A 24701-nucleotide genomic window follows, 5' to 3' on the forward strand; every position below is an offset into this window, starting at 1 on the left:
AGTGCTTTTTAAGTATGGAAAGATGCAAGAATCTGGATTCATTTAAAAATTCTCCTAGAATATATCTAAGATCTAAGGATTTTGCCTTTTTTTTTCTCAAGGCACACAGTGCCTCATCCTGTTCTTGTCCTGAATGCCTTTCAGGGTGTGTTGTAGGTCAGGGACTGCAGTGGCTGACTTCATTCTTTTAAAACTGGATGGTGAGCAACATTCCTTGTTTCGCAAGTTAAAAAAAAAAAATTTCCCAAGAATCTTGTCTAGAGCAAGTGGGGATAGGGAGGTCAAATATATGTGCAAATATATTTATCCGTGGAGAACAACGCTCAAAAGTTCCCCCAGGCCCTCTCCTGGCCATTACGGAAACCAGTGAGCATGAGCGAAAATACCAGGAGGCGGGGCAATGAGATTGTTTTAAGATGTGCAGGAGAAAAACAAGACCTTACCATTTCTGCATTTAGAAAGTAGAGCAAAGAATCATGCAAAAAGGTTAAAAAAAAATTAAAGGTAGCTCAACTGCAGTTCTTGAAACAACAGTCTTGCAAGCCCAGCCACAGTTCTTGGGAACTCTGCCAGCGGCGAGCAGCACATTCCCCCTCCGCAAAAGAGAAAGGCCAAACCTGCTGCATTGACCCGGGAGCGCTAGAGGGCCCGCGCTACTGGGTTCGGCCAATCAGAGAGCAGAGTGGGGCCCGTCCTCGCCGGTGACTGGAGAAGCGGAGCAGGGCGGGGCGGTGCTCTGGCGCATGCGCTCCCCGGCCGTGGTGCGTGAGTTGCCTCGGTACAGCTTGCAGACCGCTGGGAGTGTGGGCTGTTACCCTGCGTGAGTCTTCCCGCAGCTTTCCCTGCTGTCTGACCCTCTCGGCTTCGCGATGCCGGTGGACCTCAGCAAGTGGTCCGGGCCTTTGAGCCTGCAGGAAGTGGACGAGAGGCCGCAGCACCCGCTGCAGGTCAAATACGGCGGGGCGGAGGTTGACGAGCTGGGCAAAGTGCTCACACCCACCCAGGTACCCAAGGGCGGCGGGGATGCAGCTACTGGAGGCTCAGAGTCTCTCAGGCCGGAGGGACGGGGACCCAGTGGAGGTGGGGAGGGACGTTCCGGCCTTCGTGCGCCGGATCAACCGAGGGAAGGGGGTCGCGGTGCCCAAGCCGCAGTCCTGCTGACCGCCCCCTTCCCCGACCCAGCCCCGGGAACCCGGCACGTGGCAGGCGGGGCTCGGCCTTCGGAAGAAATTGATCCGTTTTCCCGGGACTTCGAGGCGCAGGCAGTGGCGTAGGCCTCGAAACGGCCCAGATTGCTGCGCAGGGGCGGGGAGGGCGACATCCCCTGGAGGGAGTAGGGAGTGGGGAGTGGCCGCCCACATGTCCCCAGAGCCTCCCCTCGGTGTTCAGGATTTTAGGCCTCAATTTGGGGAGTAAAAGCCCCACCCGAGGGCATGTGACGCATTATGTAAGCAGTCAGCAGCGGTGAGCAGCAGTGCGCAGAGATTCTTCCCGGTAGCGTGAAGCCGCCCCAAAGGTAAATGCATTCTGCAGCTGGAAGGCTTGAGGGTAAACGGCCTTGTTTTACCGTTCGGCTTCTGAGCGCCCACGGCTGAGGCCTAACCAGGTCCTGGCTGCTGCAAGTGGGGAAACTAGGTGCCCGACGCCGTGGCGAGTTTTTGGTTCCGAACCTCCGGAGCAACAGTGCGAATAAACAGTGCTCAGATGGTTTATTGGTTTAGACGTTTACAGAGTTTATTGTTTTGGGTGTTTAAAGTGCCCATCTCGCAGCCTCTCTTTCCAGACTCACTGTCCACGTCTGCCCACCTTGGTTTTCTCATTTTCTCTGCTCTTAAATATCTGGTTAATTCAGATTTCACTTTAGCAGGCCCCAGGTAAAGTGGTCACCAATCTAGAGATCCTGTCATTCCAGATAATGTAAGGTTGTAGTCAGCACCAGCGTTGAAATCCTGACCCAACGTCTTTCTGTTAATAACATGCTAGGATATTAGCCCCATATTGTTGTTGGGACTAAAATAAATAATGTATATTAAACGTCAGATCCTGGCTCGTAATAGAGTCGATACACTTGAGTTTTAATTAATAATTTACTGTGCTTGACCTTTAAGGAATCTGAGGTCAAAGAAGGTATTGGTTTCTTCAGCATTTCTGACTTGAACTCCAAATCTATTCCTTCCTACAGGTTAAGAACCGGCCCACCAGCATTGCATGGGATGGCCTTGATCCAGGTAAACTGTATACCTTGGTCTTGACAGACCCGGATGCTCCCAGCAGGAAGGACCCCAAATACAGGCAAGTTGGGGAAAGATGGGAAACACCGAGTCATCCACATGTGACCCAGTGCTTCTTGCACTGTGTAAGTCCCTCACTGGCCATGCTGTGGTGGCAGAAATAGACCCGATTTGGGGTGTTTACGTCCATGCTTAAGCCTGAGTATGCATTTCCCTCCCTTTCACTCCCTAGAAAAAAGTCTAGAATCTATAGCCGAGAGCTAGATCTGCCCCAGGCCTGTTTTTGTACAGCCCCATGAGCTGAGAATGACTTTAACATTTTTAAATGAATGGGGGAAAAAAATTGAAGAACAGTAATACTTTGTGACATGTGGAGATTACATGAAATTCAGATTTTGGTGTCCCTAAATAAAGTTTTGTTGGAACCCAGCCACGATAATTTATGTTCTGTCTGTGGCTGCTTTCAGGCTACAGCTGCAGAGTTGAGTAGTTGTGATAGAGACAGTGTGTTGTACAAAGCCTAAAACATTTACTGTCTGGCCCTTCACAGAAGAAGTGTGCTGACCCCTACCCTAGAGAGTCGGAAGGAGGGAGGGAGTGGCTGGGTCCTCTCTGCTGGCATGTGAGGTTTGCTCTGGCCGAGAAGGCGGGGCCATCTGTCTTGTCTGTCACTGCATCCTGGTGTGGAGCATGTGTGTGCTGCACATTTGCTGGCTGCGCCCACGAGTGCGTAATAACGTCCTGCGGTGCTGATGGTCCTCTGTTCCTCCACGTAGGGAATGGCACCATTTCCTGGTGGTCAACATGAAGGGCAACGACATCAGCAGTGGCACGGTCCTCTCCGATTATGTGGGCTCTGGGCCTCCCAAGGGCACAGGTCAGTAAAGGCTGCTTTTGGAGGGAGATGGGAAGGGAGCCTGGGTGCATATCAGGATTGGCCTAAAGTGCTACAAAATTTTAGTCTGGTTCTTCGAGTTTTATTTTTATTTATGAGAGCCCTTACCCTAGTGGAGATTTTAGGCAACTTGGTTCCTCTCTAAGGCAACTGCCTGTCAGGGACACTCAGACCTGCTGTAGTGTCAGGTGGCTAGAACCTTGGGTACCAGTTTAGATGGATGTGTTCTTTTAGCACTGCCTCTGAGCTGTCAGGCCTTTAGCAAGCAGGGACGTTGGTGAAGAGTTACCAAGGAAGCAATGTTGCAGAATGCTGAGAACAACTTCCCAGGGGAGCTACATGTGGATTAAACAGTTAAATCATCTAAATTCCATATTCAGCCTTTGCCCTGTGGGTTGTTTGAGTTTCTAGTTCCCATGAACGGTCTCAGAAATGGTCATAGTTTCCAAATTAATTATAAAAAATTGGCTTTTTTGTCATTTTGTCTTTCTCTCGAAAATCTAGTGTATCTTGAAAAGATTTGGATACTAAGAACTGTATTGAAGATACACATAATGTATTACGTTAGGTTATGTATTATATATGTAAAGAGAGAGAGAGAGAAAGAGAGAGAGAGAGAAAGAGAGAGAATACTGTATTGAACCTCTCCAAGTTGGGTAAGTGCTGCCTAGGCTAACAGTGGGAGATGCACTGTTATTGCCTGTCATGCATTATAGGTGTTTCCATTTCCTGAAGCAAGGGAAGTGGAGCACGGCAGAACACTTGCTCTTGTATATGTTGTCCAGCCATGAGTTACTCTGAAGAGGTATAAGAAGGTCCCCGACAAGGGACCTTGTGTTTTATCTTTAGGCCCAGAAGCTTCAGATGGCGCCAGGCCCTCTCATGCATTCATAAGAGTATGGGAGAGGGACAGCTTTCCCAGGCATCTCTTAAGTTCTCTGGGGCAGTTATAAAACTGCATTAGGCAGTTTAATTATGGAAAATACACCCATGAGAATAAAGCAGTTCTCTCAAGCAGGAGCTGTGTTCTCATTAACAAAAAGAGCTTCAGTAACTCACTTTTTTCTTTTTCGTATTGGTTTAGTCAGGTATAACTTAAGTATAATAAAACACACAGATCAGAAGGTTTAGTCAGTGAACATTGACCAATGCACACATCTGTGTAAGCACCATGGAAAACAAGATGTAGGATATTTTTGTCACCCCAGAAGGTTCTTAAGGCATCTTTTAAGTTAAATTTCCCCAGAGCTAATTATTTTCTGACTCCTCTCCACGGATTACTCTTGCTGTTGTTGTATTCTTATAAATGGTGTCATGCAATATGCATTTGTTTTCGGTGACTGGTCTCTTGGACTCAAGATGGTAGCTTGTTCCTTTTCATTGCCAAGTGGTATTCCATTGTGTGAATATACCACAGTTTGTGTAGCCATTCCCTGGACATTTGGGTTGTGTTTCCAGTGTTTGGATATTATGAATAAAGCTGCTGTTTACACTCTTGTCCTTTTATGGGCATATTTCCATTTCCCTTGGGTAAATACTTAGGAGTAGAATTGTTGGGTCATAGAAATCCAAAATGGTTGAAAATTTCTACACTCTAATCAGCAGTATAGGAAAGTTTCAGTAGCTCCATATAAGTTCCATGCCATATGCAGATCCATACCAAGATTCATCCATGTGGTAGCATGGGGCAGGATTTCCTTCTTTTTTCAAGGCTGAATAATATTCCATCATACGTATATACTATATTTTGTTTATCCATTTGTTCATCAATGGACATCTGAGGTGCTTTCTCCTCTGGGCTATTGTGAATAAAGCTGCAGTGAACTTAGGTCCCTATCATAAATGGGGTGGTCTGGGTCCCTCCGAGTTGGTGCATTCTCCGAAAATGGGTGACGTCTCCCTCTCACATGCCTAGCTGTGTGTACATCTTCCCTCCCGCCTCTCCCTCCAGGCCTTCACCGCTACATCTGGCTGGTTTACGAGCAGGACAGGCCACTGAAGTGTGATGAGCCCATTCTCAGCAACCGATCTGGAGACCACCGTGGCAAATTCAAGGTGGCGAATTTCCGCAAAAAGTACGAGCTCGGGGCTCCGGTGGCTGGCACGTGTTACCAGGCCGAATGGGATGACTATGTGCCCAAACTGTATGAGCAGCTGTCTGGGAAGTAGAGGAAAGCCAGGAGATGGACACGGTCCCAGAGTTCCCAAGCAGTGTTTCAGTTTAGTGATGCATGTAGATTTCTCCCCTTCCCCCTGCCTAATCCCTGAGCGGTCAGATTTAGGTTTAGGGTGACTTTTCCTTCTGCCTGTCCTCTGTAATTCTAGGGGGTTTACGTTTTGATCAAATTTGAACTCCGTTTTGTTGGGGGATATTTTGGTACTAGGATGGGGTCATCAAAATGTTAATATAAGAATAACAACCCAGACGGTAAAGAAGAAAAAAATTCTGGTAAAAAGACCAGGTCTGCAGTATTAGAACAGAGCATCAAAGAATCTTTAAGAGAGGTTGAAAAAAAGAAAAGGTTGATTGCCTCTGCCTTTGTGAGCCCGAGCCCAGGATTGTGTGTGATGGCATCTTCTGGCATGTGTTTTCATGGCCCTGTCTCTCACTAAGACAACCAGGGGCCGGCACGTCCGCCAACCCCCCATGTGATACATCGCAGGCTGGTCATTGGGTGTCAGTGTCCTGCTCTGGCTCCTTTAAAGAGCAATACTGGAAAAAGCAATAGGGAGAGAGTTGCTGTTAAAGCTTGGCCATCTAGATGAGCTGCAGGGCTGAGTGAGAGGTCATCAGAAATCCGAAAGTCTGTGCCTGTTAAATTGATCACTCTTCGGTGTAAGAAAAGCCGGTCTGTAGTTGCTGAATGTTGTGTTAATTCTGCTGTTTGCTTATAGTTGAATAAAAATAAAAACATTGTGTAGTTGAATTCAGCCTCCAGATATTTTGCCCTTTTGGGTGTGGGGTTTCATAAATGTGGGACGTCAAGAGACAACCTCTAGGGCTTCCCTGGTGGCGCAGTGGTTGAAAGTCTGCCTGCCAATGCAGGGGACACGGGTTCGATCCCTGGTCTGGGAAGATCCCGCGTGCCGCGGAGCAGCTAGGCCCGTGAACCACAACTACTGAGTCTGCACGTCTGGAGCCTGTGCTCCGCAACAGGAGAGGCCGCAATAGTGAGAGGCCCACGCACCGCAATGAAGAGTGGCCCCCGCTTGCCGCAACTAGAGAAAGCCCTCGCACAGAAACGAAGACCCAACACAGCCAAAAATAAATTAATTAATTAATTTAAAAAAAAAGAGATAACCTCTAAGGGTGAGTAGCCCCTTTCCCTGATCAGCAGTGACAATTGGGACTTGATTCAGGAACCATACAGAGGGCTCGTCCTTGTACATGTGCCATTAAACTACAGCAGGAGCAACCATTAAAACTGGAGATTAAAAAAAAAAAATCACGACTTTAGGCTAAGACTTCTTGCCTGAAAAGCACCTTTGCTTTTTGTAAGTGGTCTTTTCCACCTGAGAGTGAAGCTGGTTGGAAACCTTCCCCCCCTTGGTAGTTGTGTATAGAAACCATAACAATGACTAAGAAATAGCCCACACCTCTCATTGTTCCGATTGTGATCCATATAGAATCAGTACCAAAAAAGGAGGGGAAGGGGAGCCAGGGGGAGATTACTTTGCTACCATTTGATAGAGCAAAAGAAGGGAAAGGCACTTGAAGGTCTGGTTCACTGACCTGGTCTGTGACAGAGAGGCATCCTGGTCAGGCCTGGCAGGTGTGAGCAGGGCTGGGCCTTTCCCCACCTTTTGCTGCAGTTACTTTCTTCTCTGAAAAAACTGTTGGAAACGTTGCCTCGTATAATCTCTGGGGGCGAGTAAGGTAGAGAATAATTTTTTTTAACTTTGGGGTTTTAAAATTCAATTTTAAAATAACATTTTGTAAAACAAAAATTATAAAGAGAACAACTACCCTGTCGACCTTAAAAATAAATGTGAGAAGCAAGACATGCACATGGTAAGACAAGGCAAACAGTACAGGAAGAAAATGCCTTCCACCCTCCAGCCTCCTCCATGGCAGTTGGTGGTTTCTTGTGTTTTCTTTCAGAAGCAAATATAAAGATTCGTATCAGCATATGTCTGCACGTTTATCCTTTAAAAATTATAGTCTTGCCATGCATACTGGTATACATTGTTCTGCACTGTTTCCCCCCAACTAATGTACCTTCATGTCATATATCTTCAGATTACAGGTCACCACAATTCATGTTATTTTGAACAAATAATCTATTTTATAGATGTTCCATAATTAACTAGTCTAGTCCCCTGCTGTGGTTAGATTATTTCTGGTTATTTGCTATTATAAAGAGTGCTTCAGCAAACATTTTTCTATATGTATAAAACTCTTCTGCGAGTAATTTAGTGGGGTAAATTCCTAGCATTGACATCAGGTCAGAGGGTATATACATTTTCAGTTTTGATACTGACAAATCACCCTCCAAAAAGATCACACTGATTTTATTCATGTCAGTGGTATACGTAAGGACGTGCTTTTCCATCCTTTTACCAGTCTTCTCAGACTTTAAACATTTGGACAATTTGATATTTATGTATATTTAAAATCATTTATTCTTTTTCTCTAAACTCCTGTTTTCCTTGAGACTTTTTATCTGCTAACCACAGTATTTTTTTAGTCACAGAGTCTAAAGATTAATGAGGAATTTTAGTACTCTATTAGTTTCCTTGTTTAAAACAGGTACAGAAGTTCAGCCACCCAACCAAAAAGGTGAAGTGTATACACAGGAAGTTCACATAAAAGTAATACATATGAAAAGATATATTAATAACCTTAGAAGCAAGGTTTCACCTAGTAAATTGGAAAGAGACCGGAACTTGCCCAAGGACTCCCAGCTAGGAGGTGGATGATTCTGGTTCTGAATGTAGCTCTGGCCTCAGAGCCCAGCTCACAACCACCACACCCACTTGCACACAAATTCCCTTCGAGGCTCAGCCTCCTCATGTGAAAAAATGGGTGGGGGGGAATCATTAATCTGCCTTATTTACCTCGCAGCGTTGTTGGAGAACCACAAAATGATCTTTTGTTGAGATTAAGTGAATTAATACACATAAGTGATTAACTTGACCTGACTGACATACAGGAACCATGTCTATAAGTGGCTCCGCTTTCCTCAAGGCTACACGTTTACCAAAAGTGTAGGGTTTAGAATGACAAGACACAGGAGGCTGTTCTGTGTCACGGTGCAGTTTTAGCAGCCCTGCCAGAGACCAGCATTTCTAACAAGTCTGGACCCTTGGGAACTGCTCATCATTCTGACTTGATGGCAGAAAATATATCAAACATGGCAATTACTCAGGAGGCCCTGAATTAATCCCTGATTAACACAGACGCTAAGACCAGATCTCAGAAACACAGGATTGGTATCTCTTTAATATTTAAACGTGATGGTACTGGCCTAAATCCTCATCTGGGTCAGGGAGCAAAGGGCCTCTGTTCTTAAAATGGTGCAAAGTCAAACAGCCTCAGTGTCCACTTAAAACCTTTCAGCAGTTTGCAGCTGCTCTGGGAGGGAGCTCAGATCCTTAAATGGCCTCTAAGGCTCTATATGACCTGATCCCCATTTTCCTCTCTAGCTTCCTGTGGTTGTCTTCTCGTTAAACTCCAAACTTGCTGGCTGCCTCTCAGTCCCTTGACAAGGCGGACTGCTTCCAGATTTGGTCCTTTAAAAGTGGTGCCTGGAACCTTCTCCTTCCACTTTCTTTGACAATATCCCATTCGCCCTTTAGGTATCCCTTAACTGACCTTCAGGGAATCCTTCCCTGACTAGGTAAGATTCTCCTGCACCACTCTGTTGAAACATTAAAACTGTAATTTTAAAATACGTATATGTGTATAATTTTTAATTTGATGTTTATCTCCTCTATTAGCCTGGACCCTTTATAAAGGCAAGGACAACCAGTGTCCTGCTCAATATCTCCAGCACCGGACATATGTCCAGCATATAACGAAGTCTCAGTGACCATCAGTTGAATGAATAATCGTAAAGGGGCTGTCAAGTTTAGGGAGCATGGACTTCTTTATATCCATTTACCATGCCGTGAAAGTTCCTTCTCCCCTTTCCCAAATGTATACTTCTACAAAAATTCACATACAACTGTGTTTTTTTGTTTTGTTTTCTATTTTTTGGCTGAACCCCACGGCATGCGGGATCCTAGTTCCCTGACCAGGGATCAAACCCACACCCCCTGCATTGGTAGCGTGGAGTCCTAACCACTGGACTGCCAGGGAAGTTCCCACATACAACTGAGTTTTTACAGAGCTCTCTAAAGCTCATTCATCAATTCTGTAATTCTGATGACCATAAACATCAGAAAGTTAACCTCCTTCTTAGTCTGGTGTCCCTTCCACTCAGGAATTTATATCTTAGATTTTATATTTCTTACCCTACTCTTATCTCTGATCCCTGGTCTAATTATACCTTTTCCTTGAAGAAACTCAAATGGGCTAAAAAATTTACAATCGCCTTAAGATCACATTTCTGAAAGTACTGTTAGGGCCATCTCTGGGATTCTACCTTGATAAGCTCCCTGCTTAACCTGTGAACAAGTAGAATATTTATTTTTTCAATTTTATTGGAATATAATCAAAGTACATTATGTTGCATATATTTAAGCATATAATTTGATGTTTTACATATGTATATACCAAGAAACCATCACCCAAATCAAGATTAAACAATTCCATACCTCCAAAAGCTTCCTTACATTTCTGTATTTCATCCCTCCTTCTAACCCTATCACAAGTCAACTACTGATCTTCCTGTCACTACAGTTTGCATTTTCTAGAATTTTACAGAAGTGGAATCATATAGTACATACTCCTTTTTTTTTTTTTGCTTGCTTGGCTTTTGAGATTCATCCATGCTGTTGCATGTAGCAACAGTTCATTTTTATTGCTGAGTAGTATCCATTGTATGGCTGTAACAATTTATCCATTCAACTGGTGATGGACATTTGAGGGTTTTCTAGTTATTTTTGCTATGACAAAGCTGCTATGAATACATGTATAGGTTTCTATGTCAACCTAGAAGTTTTCATTTCTTGTGTAGAAACCTAGAAGTGGGATTGCTGGATTGTAAAGTGTGTTTAACTTTCTAAGAAACTGCCAAACTGTCTTCAAAAGTAGGTGTACCATTTTACTTTATGAGTTTCATTAGCTCCACATACTCAACAAAACTTGGATTTTTTTTTTTAACATTTTAATGGATGTATAGTGTTATCTCATTGTGGTTTTAGTTTGCATTTCCCTGATGACTTTTGATGTTGAGCATCTTTCCATTGTGCTTATTGGTCATTTGTATGTCATCTTTTGGGAAGTATTCACATCTTTTGCTCACTTTCTTATTGCGTTTGTCTTCATATGAATGAGTTGTAAGAGTCTTATATATACCCTGGATACAAATCTTTGTCTGATAAATGTGTTGTGGATATATTCTTGGTCAGCTTGTGGCTTGCCTTTTTGACTTAATGGTGTCTTTTGAAGAGCAAACATTTTTTATTTTGATAAAAGTAAAAAAAAAATCTTCTATGGTTCCTACTTTTTCTAAGAAACTTTTGCCTAGTCCAAGCTCACAAAGATTTTCTCGTTTTCTTCTAGAAGTTTTATAATTTTAGATTCTTTACTTGAGTCTATCATCCATTTTGAATTAATTTTTGTGGACAGTGAGATAAGGGTCAGTGTTTGATGTTCCCCACATGGATGTCCAGTTGATCCAGTACCATTTGTTGAAAAGATTTTCCTCTCTTCATTGAATTGTCTTAGCACATTTATTAAAAAAAAAAAAAAGGGGCTTCCCTGGTGGCACAGTGGTTGAGAATCTGCCTGCCAATGCAGGGGACACGGGTTCGAGCCCTGGTCTGGGAAGATCCCACATGCCGCGGAGCGACTAAGCCCGTGAGCCACAATTGCTGAGCCTGCGCGTCTGGAGCCTGTGCTCCGCAACGGGAGAGGCCACGATAGTGAGAGGCCTGCGCACCGCGATGAAGAGTGGCCCCCACTTGCCGCAACTAGAGAAAGCCCTCACACAGAAACGAAGACCCAACACAGCCATAAATAAATAAATAAATAAAATTCTAAAAAAAAACAAAAGCACTTGACCAAATGTATTCATCTATTTCTGAACTGTCTGTATTGTCCCGTTGTTCTATGTCTATCTTTTTGCCAATACCAAAGTGCCCTGATTACTGTAGCTTTATAGCAGGTCTTGAAATCAAGCAGACTTAAGTCCTTAAATTTTGTTCACCTTTTTAAAATTTGCTATGGTTATTCTATGTTGTTTGTATTAACATATACATTTTAGGATCAGTTTGTCAATCTCTACAAGAAATCTTGCTGGAATTTTTATTGGGATTGCATTGAACCTATAGATCAATTTGGGGAGAATAGACATCTTAACAATATTAAGTCTTCCTACCCATGTACATAGTATATATTTTTAAAATGTATTTAGGTTCTTTTAAGTTTCTTTCAGCAACTTCTTGTGGTTTTTGTTTTTTCCTGGTGTAGAGATCTTAGAACTCTTTTTTAGATTTCTTTCTAGGTACTTTCTGGCATGTAAATGTAAAAACTGTGAATGAAGTTTTTTAAACTTCATTTTCCCACTGAGTGCTGCTAGTATAAAATAATAGTTGATTTTGTATATTAACCTTGGATCCTGTGAACTTGCTAAATTCATTTATTAGCTCTAGTAGTTTTGTAAACAGATATATCATCTGCAAACAGGGACAATTTTACTTCTTTTCTAATCTTTTATTTCCTTTTCTTGCCTTATTTAATGGGTAGGCCCTCCAGAATAATGATAAATACAAGTGGTGAAAGTGGGTATTTTTGCCTTGATTTTGATCTCAGGTGGAAACATTTCAATCTTTCACTATTAAGTATGAAATTAGCTATAGGTTTTTGTAGATGCCCTTTATCAGTTTGAGGATATCTCCTACTATTCCTAGTTTGCTGGGAGGTATGTTTGTTTGTATGTTTTAAATATGAGTGGGTGTTGAATTTTTGTCAGATGCTTTTCCTGCATCTATTGAAATGATTATATGGGCTTCCCACTTATTCTTTTAATATGTTGACTACATTTTCAAACATCAAACCAACTTTGTATTTTTGAGATAAACCAACTTTGTATTTTTGAGATAAACCTTACTTGTTCATTGTGTACTACTGATCTTTTAAAATATTGTTAGATTTGATTTACTAAATTGTGTTAAGCATTTTGTATCCATACTCATGAGGGTTAGTCATCTATAATTTTCCTTTTTTGTGAAGTCTTCATCAAGTTATGATATTACACATATACATAAAACAAGTTGGGTAGTGATCCTCCCTTCTTTATGTTTTGCAAAGGTTTGTGTTATTTCTTCCTTGAATGTTGGTAGACTTCAACAGTGAAACTGTCTGGAATTGGAGTTTTTTGTTTGGGAAATTTTTTATATGACAAATTCAAAATTTTTAAATACATATAGGGCTATGCAGTTTCTCTCCTTGTGTCAACTTTGGTTAAATTGTACTTTTCAAAAAGTAAATCTATTTCATCTAGGTTGTCAAATTTGTTGCCATAAAGCTACTCATAATTTTTTCTCATTATCCTTTTATTGTCTGTAGGATCTGTGGTGATAACCCCCCTTTCACTCTTGATGCTGGCAATTTGTTTTTTCCTTGATAATATAGCAAGAAATTTGTCAATTTTGTTGCTCTTTTCAAAGAATAAGCTTTTGGCTTGGGTAGTTTCTCTATCTTCTATTTAGTTGGTTTATGCTCTTTAGTATTTCTTTCTTTATACATACTTTGGTTGCTTTGCTCAACTTTTTCTAGTTTCTTAAAGTGGAACTTTAGTTTGTTGATTTCTAATATAAGCATTTAAAGCTTAAGTTTCTAAGGATTGCTTTATCTGCATCTCACAATTTGATATATTTGTCATTCAGTTCAAAATATTTTCTATTTTCATATGTGATTTCATTTTGGCCTATGGCTTATTTTGAAGTGTGTTAATTTCTAGATATTTTATTCCTATTTTGTTGTAATTAATTTTTACAAAATTCTTTTTGGTCAGAGAGTATTTTATATGGCCCAGCATATGGTCTAACTTGGTGAATATATCATGTATATTTGAAAAGAATGTGTATTCTGGCTTGTGGATATGTTTTATAAATGTCAGTTAAATCAAGGTGGTTGATAGTGTTGTTCAGATCTGTGTCTTTTCTTATTTTTGTGTCTGTAGTTATCAATTGCTGAGAGAGGGGAGTTAACATTCTCCTACTATAATTTTGTTGTCTATTTCTCTATTTAATATTATGTTTTCTTGATAAATGATTCCTCTTCTCATTATTAGTGTCTTTTATCTTAGATAATACTCTTTGTCTTGAAGTCCATTTTAGTTGATATTCAAATAGCACTTTCACGGACTTCCCTGGTGGTCCAGTGGTAAAGAATCCACCTTCCAATGCAGGGGACCCGGGTTTGATCCCTGGTTGGGGAACTAAGATCCCACAGGCCAAGGGACAACAAAGCCCGCATGCCACAACTACGGAGCTTGCGCGCCTCAATGAGAGAGCCCGTGTGCCACAAAACAGAGCCCATGTGCTCTGGAGCCTGCGCGCCACAACTAGAGAGAAGCCCGCGCACCACAATGAAGACCCGACACAGCCAAATAAATAAATAAATAAATAAATAAATAAATAAATAAAATAGCACTCCAGTGTTCTTATGCTTTTTACTATTTGCATGGCACTTTTTCCATCCATTTACAGTCAGCCCTCCATTTCTGTGGGTTCTGCATACGCAGATTCAACCAACTGCAGGTTGAAAATACTTAAAAAAAAATTCCGTAAAGTTCCAAAAAGCAAAACTTGAATTTGCCATGTGCTGATAACTGTTTACATAGCATTTACATTGTATTAGGTATTAGAAGTGATCTAGAAATGATTCAAAGTATATGGATAGGGACAAAGTGAGAGAGTAGCACTGACATATATACACTACCAAATGTAAAATAGCTAGCTAGTGGGAAGCAGCTGCATAGCACAGGGAGATCAGCTTGGTGCTTTGTGACCACCTAGAGGGGTGGGACAGGGAGGGTGGGAGGGAGATGCAAGAGGGAGGGGATAAGGGGATATATGTATATATGTGGCCGATTCACTTTGTTGTGCAGCGGAGACAGGCACGGCATTGTGGGGCAATTATACTCCAATAAAGATGTTAAAAAAAAAAGTATATGGATAGATGTGTGGTTGTATGCAAATACTACACTATTTTATATAAGGGACTTGAACATTCATAGGTTTTGGTATCTACAGGGGTCCTGGAACCAATGCCTTGTAGATAATGAGGGATGACTGTACTTACAACTTACGTGTCTTTATATTTAGTCTGTCTCTCACAGGCAGTATATAGTCTTTTTTATCCACTCTGTAAATATTTAATGTAATTATTGATATAGTGGGATTTAGGTCTACCATTTTGTTTTCTGTTTGTCCCTCTTTTTCTTTGTATCTCTGTTCTCCCTTTACTGCCTTCTTTTGGATTATTTGAATATTTTAATTCATGACCTAGATTTTTGGCTATTACTTCTTTGCATTTTCTTTTTGATAAGTTGTTCTAGGAGTTAAAAATATACATAACTAATTTTTCATGGTCTGCTTAAAATAAGAATTGTATCACTTCATGTAAAATGCAGAAGCATGGCAACCATATGGGTCCTTTAACCCCCAACCTTTAAGTTATACTTGTCATATGGATTGTATTTACATACAGTGAAACCTTCCCCAGACAATGTTATATTTATTGCTTTCAACAAAGTGTATATATATATATATATATATATATATCTCAATGTATTTTAAAGACTATAAGAGGGAAAACTTTATATTTATCTAGATATTTACCATTTGTTGCTCTTTCTTCATTCCCAGAGATCCAAGTTTCCTTCAAGTATCATTTCCCTTCAGTATGAGGAACTTCCTTTAGCATTTCTTGTACATTAAGTCTGGTGGCAATGAATTCTCTTAATTTTTCTTCATCTGAGAATGGTTTTATCTTGCCTTCATTCCTCTGTCTAGGTTGCTTCTCCACAATCCACCTGCTTTTATTTCTCAGTATCCTCAGATAGTTGCTTTTGCATTTTTGTCTACTTTTTAGTTGTAATCAGCAAGAAAAGCACACAGCTATGCCAAACTAGAACAACAAAACATTTTTTTATGTTTTATCATTTCTATGGCAAAATTTATTGCTAAATTAAAATCAGGGAGGTATACCAAATTCTTACATGGGCACGTTTCCAGTTGCCCAGGAATACTTTTTTCAATATTTAATCAAATATTTACAGTCAGTGGTAAATTCAGTAAGTAAATTTTTACTGTTAATTAGACATCACTGGTAAGTATTCTCTGATGTTCCCTATGACTGTAATTGTTTCAGTTCCTTTAAACTCCTGGTTGCACCCAGCATTTGCATTGTAATGGCTTGTCTTTGCCCACTGTTGATTAAATTAGTCCACTGCTTCTTTACATCTCTTTCAGTGGAGATTTAAACCATGAGTTTCAGCAGAGTAGTGACCCTATCCATCTTCCTTACTACTACATCCCCAGACACAGTAGATGCTCAATAAATATTTCCTGAACGAATGAGCTGAATGTATGCTGATCCTGGCACTTCTGACCCCCCTTACTCTTTCCTTTTTCCTTTATCTATAGCACTTATTACCATGTAAGATCATTTAAAATTATAATTATTGTGTGTTACCATTTTCCTCCTACCTCTAATGTAAGCTCCACTAGGGTGAGGATCTTCACCTGCTTGAGATACACTGACAGAGCTTAAGCATCTGGCATTGTACCTGACATATAAGATACGCAGTAAATATTCATTGAATGAATAGTTGCAAATCAAAGGTAAGCAGCCGTTATAATATTTTTGACAAACCTATAACAATTCTTTTAACTCAGGGGAGTTTTGTATATGCTGGAATAATACCAGACAATGGCTCTCTGCTCCCCTCCCAGTACTTCTTTTATACCTGTTCTCTTCCTGCGACTATTCTGGTCCCTGTCTATTCTCACTGCCTCAAGTACTAGAAGGAGTTGGAAGACTTAGTCTGTACCAGGTGTCAGGAGCACAGACCCACGTTTCTTCTGATAACTCTACCTTGGACACATCACTGACAAACTTGTGGACAGGGAACTTTTATAAAGATCAGCACCTATAATCTCACAAACATAAGGCCTTTACACAAGCTAGCTAGACAGTTTTCACTACAGACAGAAATGTATGAAATAAACTACAAGAAGTTCTTCTTACTGATGATTTAATGTCCTTTTGAGTGGCAGTGTGACTATTCTTAGGTGTGGGTTCAGAAATCGGACAGGTCTCGATTCAGACTCCACTCTCTCCATTTACCCTGGTCTGAGCTTACTTCCTCATCTACAAAATGCTTAGTGTAGAGTTCTATCAATCACACGGGAAGCATAATGCAATAAAGGTTATCTATTTTTCATGGATAATTATGAGTCCTTTCCAGCCCTTTCCAATATTACTTTCTGATGTACCTAATATGGAAGCTTTAATGACCTAAGCTGCTCAGGAAACTGGGTGTTAATTATTAAAGCCTTTACGGTTGGGGTTAGCCCGTGTTGATAATCATTTTGTGAGTTCTGAAGTATACCTCTCTGGGCTAGTCTATCACAGTGAACATGACTCAGCACGTTTGTCTGCGATGACTGAATATCCTGTAGAATTCAACTGTGATCTTCAAGTCATCATGCTAGAGATCAATTTTCAATGACTAGGACTCAGAACCCTAAGAGAATGAGATCTTACTGAGATTGTCTTGACCCCAAAACCGTTTCCTAGAAGTTACAGATTTTACTACCTCATTGTCACGTACATAAAGCTATTCTAATAAAAGCTATGAGGGGTGGGGGAATCTACTATTACAGTAGGATCATTTCAAATATTTGGTTATAATGTCTTCTTCATAGCCTGCTTTTCTTTAAGGTATCTCACTTCTCTCAGCAATACATGGTCCTAGGACTGGCACATTGTGGGTGCACGTGTGTGCACGTGTGTGTGTGCACGTGCATGTGCACACATGTGCCGCCTTCTATTCTTAAGGGTAAAAAGGTGCAGTTGACCACTTCAGACAGTGCAACCCCATCTTCAGCCCTGCAGAAGAACTTGGAAGACACAGCTTTACCTGAAAATCGTGAATGGCTCTTCTTGAGGGGCCATGGAGAACAGCTTCTGGAGGGCAGCTCTCCCTCTGCATTAGGAGCTGATGAACCTAGAAGGGAAACTTCCTGCTACAATAACACAGCAAGGCAATGTGATGAACACTTTTATTTACAAATATAATTAAAAGCTCTGACAGTTATCATGCTCTTCCTTGGAACCTGAAAAATGTTTTGTTTTTTAAAGTGCATGCAAAAGAAGTAAAGCCTTTTTTTTTTCATCATTTTTTATTGTAAGAAAATACACAGTTTGAAAGTGTGAATAATGCAATATTTATGACCAAGATATGGGACGTAGGGAGGGGCAGGGAAATAAAGAAAAAAGATCAAGATGATCTGATTGAGAGACAGTGTTGAACTCCAAATACTGAATTGGAAAAGGAGGGAGGTGGGGAGGACTGGGAGGAGGGAGTAAAAAAATTTGATCAGAGAAACAGTTAAAATACAATATGAAAATAAGTAATACCTCTCCTTAAATTCCTTCTATACACAAAATACACGATTTGCCAAAGCCCAATTTGTGCTACTGGGATTCTGTGAGCTCCTTAAGTGTATTCACATCCTCTGCAACAGCAGAAAATGATTATGATACAATCAGAATATGCTCAAGACAAGTTAAACTCTTGCCAGCAGGTTCTTAAAAATCACAAGATCTCTTCACCCCACCCACCCCCTATTCCCCAAAAAAGTATTAATATGTCACCACTGATATGTACATCACAATTAGTTTCTGTAAAATGTATCAAATTTTCAATCTTTAATAAAACTTTGTTTTTTTTTAATTCCTGATGAATAAATACCAAAAAAATAAAATAAAATAAAATAATGCAGCAGCTAGTTAAGGTGTAAGGCTGCGGATATTGTGTCTCTCTCCCCCTTGGCATTTATTATTATTATTATTATTATTATTTTTTTGCTTTACTTTCACAGATTGGTGGTAATGAGTGATTGCTTAAAGCAATATACATCCACTTTTTTGTTGTTGTTGGTTTACTGGTTTTGTTAAAACTGTCTCCAAAGTTTTCACTGAAACATTTTGAATCACATCGATACTGTGACGTGTACTATGAATAGAAGAGATGGCCAGGTTTCGGCCAGCACTGAAAATTGACACGGGAGGGGGGAGGAAGGGGGCCCCTGATGGAGTAAGAATAAACAGGCACTAGTCCGACACGATGTCAGTAAGAGTAAGAGAGAGAGAGAGTGAGAGCAACGCCCGTTAAAATGGGGAATGTGGTTTTGCAGGGTCTGAATTTTTTTGTTTTCTTTCTTTCTTTTTTTTTTTTGTAAATGGCAAAAAAATTTAATCTCATCTATAGTCCTCCTTAGGAAAATCTAATGTAACCAAATTCCCAAATCCCATTCTGAGGCTCTCCATGTCAAAAGTTTCAATCTCTCGCTCTTGCCTTTCCAATAGGTACTTTATTCTCTCGCTGCGTTCCTTCTGAAGGGCAGCCAGCTCTTCTTCAATCTGAAATAAGCACAATGAACAGTTCTTAATGGAAAGGAGTTCCCAACAGGCATATATATACACATACATGCACAGAGATGACACACAAACATGGAGGAACTAAGAGTAAACTAGTCTGGGGCAGGCTGGGAGAGTCCTGTGATAAATGCTGTGTGTCTAATCCATCACGTTTAAAACTTTCTCACAAGAATAAAAATGTTTGGGGCCACCTGGGGCCAGCACTGCCATTCTAGCAAGCCAAGCAGCTGGGCCAATCTAGGTCACTGTCCTGTCTCAGCAGGAGATGGCTCGGGAGACGCTAAAAGACACTCGAGCACAATTAAGTTGTGCTGCTTTCCCAGAGAGAGCCCAAAGCCCCCTGGGTCATTAGCAATTTAGTTCTAGAGCAGGAGCTGGGAAAATAGTCTCTCACGTTGATCTCTGGGAACTACCAGAAGAAAGCATGAATAACGGGTTAAGCAAATACATGCTTAACAGCTTTGAGACGCTTTATGACATCTTTTCTACTTCATATTCCTCAGCAATCTCTAGAGCAATGAATATTTCAATTCTGATATCATTCATTATGTGTGGCAATATCAGCCTCTCTTCATTTAAATTTTTTTTAAAGAGCTCTGCTCGTGATTTCTTTTGGTTTAGAAATAGCTGAGAATAAAAACCAAATCTGTATTTGGCTTCCTCATGACATTTAGTGGCCACGCTATCAACTCACAGTACCTTTCATATGTCAAATCAACTACCCAGTAACCGGTGTCAGTCCTCAGGCTGTGAAGGTGGAAGGTTTCCGAGCAGAGAAATAGAGAGAACTTAGGCTGTGGGATCAGATTTATGCAAGTAACTTAAGCCTTTTGAGCCTCAGTGTCCTGCCTGTGGAATGGGGACTACGCCTACCTCTCAGGGGCACCAGGAGTATCAAAGCAGGTACGAGGGGAACAGCGCCTTTGTTAAATCGCCCGGTACACAGGCAGAGCCACACCCGTCCTCTACCCAGCGGTACAGGACCCTTGACAACACGCTCATACCTTCTGCTCAAGATGTGCTCTGCGCAGAGACACCCTCTGCTCTAGCTTCTGGAGCTCACGTTCATGTTGTGCCTCTGTCTGCATCTTGATTTTGCTCTGGTAGGCATTGAGCAGCTCCATTTCTTGCTGGAGCTGTAGCCTCAAGGCCTGGCATTCTGCTTCTTGAGCCTCATCTAGCCGTAACTGCGGGTACAGAAGACATACAGTGTGATTCGCTCCTAGCTTACAGAACTTGGTGACTACTGGAAGAGGCTTCCTTGTTTGGACTGAAACAGGTCTCTCAGAAAAACAGATGCCCGGTGGGGGTACCTTCAGAGTTTGGAATCAAAAATAGTACATTCTGCCCAATGGGCTACAAAGTTCTAAAAACACTTCCTTTTCTTAAAACATTCTTTCTTAAGAAAACAAAAACATTCTTTTCTTAAAGAAACCTGGTTTTCTTAAAACCACATTAGCAGGAGTCAGGAAGGCTCCACACTCCAGTAATTAAGCCTGTGGGCTTTGGAGGCAGACTCCTTCCTGAGCTGGAATTCCAGCCCCATCATTCACTTAGGTGTGTTACCTTGGCAAGTTACTTAACATCTCCAAGTCTCATTTTCTTCATCTCAAGAAAATAACAATAATAGTTCCTATTGTCTAAGACTGGTGTGAGGATTAAATGAAAGAATTCATATAAAATCCCAGGCATAGTTCCTGATGTATACCAAAGGGTCAGTAAATAGCCGGTGTTATCATTATTTTGACTAACCATTTCCATATTTAGATATCTTTAACCCCCAAACTATTATACATTTAGATATCCTTAGCTCTAAAAAAAATGAGTCTAATCTCCATAGCATTTGAGGAATACCACAGTACCATTACGCTCCTAGCACGTAAAGTTGGTCCCTATAACATTGGCTATACTTTATCCTTATGGCCAGCCATCTAAAACTCAAGTGGTTCAAAATTTCTTCCCCACAGAAGGTAGCCTTGATAATCTTACGGGGCGTATTCTGGTTTGAAGCAGTGAAATCCAGATAAAGTTTTTCCCTTGCTCCCTGTGGCACCTGTACTTTGTATTAAACACCAGGATACTGATCCTGTGTAGGGAATGGACCAAGCCAGCCAGCAGAAATGCCAGCCTTTCAATGAGCACAGCTGAAGATTTAGGGCCATTAGCAGGACTGTGTTCAGGGATGAAGACCCTCCTGTCCCACCAGACTTGGTTTGGTCTGGATTTAGCAGGCCCTCAGTTCAGCTGGGAACTATGAGATTAGAACCCTTGAATTAGACAGTTCTGTCTACCCTGAGTATATCTGCATGTTTCCGTTGAGACCACTTTGCCAAGATACCTATTCTCCACCTTACGCTGCCTTCCCTCTTCTGTACAATTTGTGACAATTAATAACATTTCTTAATATCTTGATTATGACTTTTTGAAATGTTATTAGAATAGTTTTAGAAAGTTATTTGCATAGTGTCTTCTTTAGTGCTTTGGAGAAATATACTATGTCAAATGAACACAAAATAAATAATGGAATCATATTTCCAAGGTACTTTCTAATGATTAACCCTAACCAGCTTTCACTAAAATCCACTAGAGAGGATGCTGCTCTTCTCACTTCCCAATGAGAAGTGAAGGGAGAAGAGACACTAGACACAATGAACAGTCAGGCTGCAGCAACAACAGCTTCACAGATAAATGCTGAAGGGATTACTGGCTCCCAAGGAGATTGTTATCGATTTCCTCTTGATATGGGAGGTTTCTGACCAATAAAGGGAACGAAACTCTATTCTTTTCTACTTGGCTTGGTTAATTGTTATAAGCCCTGGCCAAGTGGGTGAGAGGCTCATTCTACAGGCAATTTAGACCACTGAAACACCCCCATCTTCTCTTATTTCTGGCATTCTATTATTAATGTCAGTAACTGTGTTATTCTGTACCAGCTCTGACTCTAAAGAAGTGCCAGTCTAGAAATCAGGGGATATTCCAGTATTTGGTATTCATCACCCCCCAAAGTTGCACATACCAAATCCATTAAAAAGTTTTATAAAAGTATAGGTAAATATCATGTCTGTTCCCTCTATTAAACTCAAGAAAAGGATGTGATAGAAGCAGCATAATGTAGTAGTGGCCAGGCATATAGGCTTACACGGTCTCCCCAAACAGGCTTCAAATTGTAGCTCCACCACTAGCTACGTACCACTAAGTGACCCTCTAAGTCAAGAGTTGGTACACCACGGACCAAGGGTCAAACCTGGCTTGCTGCCTATTTTTGTAAATGAAGTTTTCCTGGAACACAGAAACACTCATTCATTTATATATTATCTATGACTGCTTTTGTACTACAATAGCCGAGTTGAGTAGTTGTGACAGAGACTCTGTTGGTCCACAAAGCCTAAAATATTTACCACCTGCCCCTTTACAGAAAAAGTTTGCCAACCCTTGCCCTAAGCAAGTGACTTGACTTCAATAAACCTCAGTCTCCTCACAGGTAAATTAGGGTTAAAAAAGTAACTACTTCAAAGGTCAAAGGGGTTTCACAAAAATGAAATGAGATAACACTTATAAAATTCAACAGTGCCTGGCACGTGGTAAGCGGGCAGTAAAGGACTGCCGTAATTATCATCTGTACTTTTATCTCCTCCCTGCCTCAGAAGGAAGGGTTATTTCTTTCCTTTTATTCAAGAGCAATCATGAACCTATACTCCTGATCCTGTTCTCTCGCATCTTATATAACGTTCATTGAGCACCTGTTGTATGCCGGGCATTGTAGCAGATGCTGAGAATACAAACATGAACAAAACCAAAATCCCATCCACCTTTATGTCCCTACCAACTCTCTCCCCTTCTCCTTACCTTTAACCCCTGTCTGCACTCCCCATTCTGTTCCTACACCTTCCTGTCTATTGCTCACAGGAGGGTCACTGATGACCACCCTGGAGGGGTCCTTATCTTACCTGTCCTCCCAGCAACATCTGATATCGTGGACTGCCCCTTCCTTCCTGAACTCTCTTGTTTTCTGAGACACCACACCCTTTCGGTTTTTCCCCCCCTCCTCTCCTTTTCCAGCTACTCCCTACCTTATTGGGCCATTACATGTGGGTGTTCCTCAGGGCTTTGTCATGGGCGCTCTTCTCCCTCTAACTTCCCTTCCTAAGGAATCTCATCTATTCCAAAGGCTTCAATTACCATCTTTATGCAAATGACTCCCACATCTACACCTCTATTTCAGACTTCTCTTCTGAGGTCCAGGCTAGCTTATCCACTCTACACGAGGTATCTGCATCTGGATGTTTCCCAGCCTCAAGCTCAACATGATTAATATTAACTAATCGTATTTCCCTTCCCACTTTCCCAATCTCCAATTCCTTTTTTACCATATAGATAAATGGCACCATCTACCATTTTGTTCAAACTAGAGACTGGGAGTCATTCTCACTATCTCACTCTCCACATTCAATCTGTTACTAAATGCTCCTAGTCCCACCTCCTGCCTAGCTCTCAAATTGAGTCACTTTCTGCTTCATCCTGACTGTCCCCTCTCGAGTCTGGCCACCACCCCCTCACACCCAGGTAAAGGCAGCGACCTTATAAATGATCTCCTTACACCCACTCTTGTCAACGCCCAGGCCATTCTCCACGTGTCTCCAGAGTGATCATTCAAAAATGCAAATTTGATGTCAGTCTCCTCCTTAATACTCTTCAATGGCTTCTCACTGCTTTTAGGATAAAGATCAAAATTCTTAAGAAGGCTTACAAGCCCCTATATGATCTTGTCCCCGTTTACCCCTCTCATCCTATTCTTATGTTAGTTTCCTCCTCGTTCTCTATATTCCAAACACAATGGACTTCTTTGAGCTCTTTAAAAGTGCAATGGTCTTTCCCATCTTTACAAATGTAGTCCTTTTGCCTAGAATGTGCTCCCTACACTGCAGCTTAAATAATCACTGTGTCTGAGAGGCCTTTCCTGACTCTCCAGACCAGCCTAGCTCTCTTGGCTTACACTCTGTGGGCACACTGCCCTTGCTCTGCTGTTATACACAGACTTCTCCAATGTCTGTTTCCTCCACTCTTCTATAGATTCCATGAAGACACGATCGATGACAGTCTTATTCACCACAGTATTCCTGGATGCCTGGGGCACAGTAGAGGCACTCAATAAATACTTATTGGATGAATGAATGAATGAATGAATGAAACAGATTGGCTCCGATCCTCAGCTAACGACGTGTTTAATCCTTTCCCAGTTAATCGAAGACCTCTTTTAACTGTCTCTTCCTCTAGCTATAGCTCTCTTTCTCCTTTTTTTCACTGACAAGAATCTGGGGAAAGCAGTCTCACTTACAGTTTCTATCTCACTTTATAATCACTTTTTCAATCTACTTAGAATGTCTTCCATTTCCACCACTCCACTGTCTGTGACAAACAATGGACAAAGCCACTGCTGGGCCCAAATGGTCTCTCTGCAACATTTGAAATCATCAACTAGAAACTTTTGTTCTGGCTTCTGTGACATACTCTCTTTGGTTCCCCTTCCATATTGCTGGCTATTCATCTTCTTTGGTCCACCTTCTACTCAGCCCTCAAATGTTGACGCCCACAACTCTGTCCCGAGTCCTCTTCCTCTTTAATACTATCTCCTATCCGTAGGAGATCTCAGGTATTCCGAATAGCTACAACTGCCCCCATATAACAATGACTAACTTTTTGATGTTAATCCTGACACCTTGTTGAACTACGGATTTCCATCTCTGTACCTCTCTACCTAGATACCCACAGAGCTCAGATAATGAGTTAAGTA

The 24701-nt window shown here is 41.3% G+C and overlaps 2 protein-coding genes and 1 long non-coding RNA gene across 9 annotated transcripts in view; 1 reads left to right on the forward strand and 2 right to left on the reverse strand.

Annotated features, from left to right (window-relative positions):
• The first annotated feature begins 723 nt into the window (after nt 1–723).
• On the forward strand, nt 724–6053 carry PEBP1 (phosphatidylethanolamine binding protein 1). The gene is made up of 4 exons (XM_082416901.1): nt 724–1004; nt 2183–2292; nt 3008–3108; nt 5078–6053. The coding sequence occupies exons 1-4, from the start codon at nt 870–872 to the stop codon at nt 5293–5295; spliced, it is 564 nt and encodes a 187-aa protein (XP_082273027.1). The 5' UTR covers nt 724–869; the 3' UTR covers nt 5296–6053.
• On the reverse strand, nt 5884–17651 carry LOC309639557. The gene is made up of 2 exons (XR_014251737.1): nt 15082–17651; nt 5884–6988 (listed from the first exon to the last, which is right to left on the reverse strand). It is a non-coding gene; the product is annotated as an uncharacterized lncRNA (long non-coding RNA).
• A 1044-nt stretch (nt 17652–18695) lies between these two features.
• The window catches only part of TAOK3 (TAO kinase 3), a 178217-nt gene continuing 172211 nt past the window's right edge, over nt 18696–24701 (reverse strand). For all 7 annotated transcript variants that reach the window (XM_082416789.1, XM_082416787.1, XM_082416786.1 and 4 more), the window contains 2 exons: nt 19915–20097; nt 18696–18892 (listed from right to left, as the gene is read on the reverse strand). In XM_082416789.1, the coding sequence (XP_082272915.1) occupies nt 18731–18892; nt 19915–20097 (345 nt within the window). In that variant the 3' untranslated portion in view covers nt 18696–18730. The remainder of the gene's footprint in view (nt 18893–19914; nt 20098–24701) is intronic.

Source organism: Balaenoptera physalus (assembly GCF_965194825.1).
Source record: "Balaenoptera physalus genome assembly, chromosome: 12".
Classification (NCBI taxonomy): Eukaryota; Metazoa; Chordata; class Mammalia; order Artiodactyla; family Balaenopteridae; genus Balaenoptera; species Balaenoptera physalus.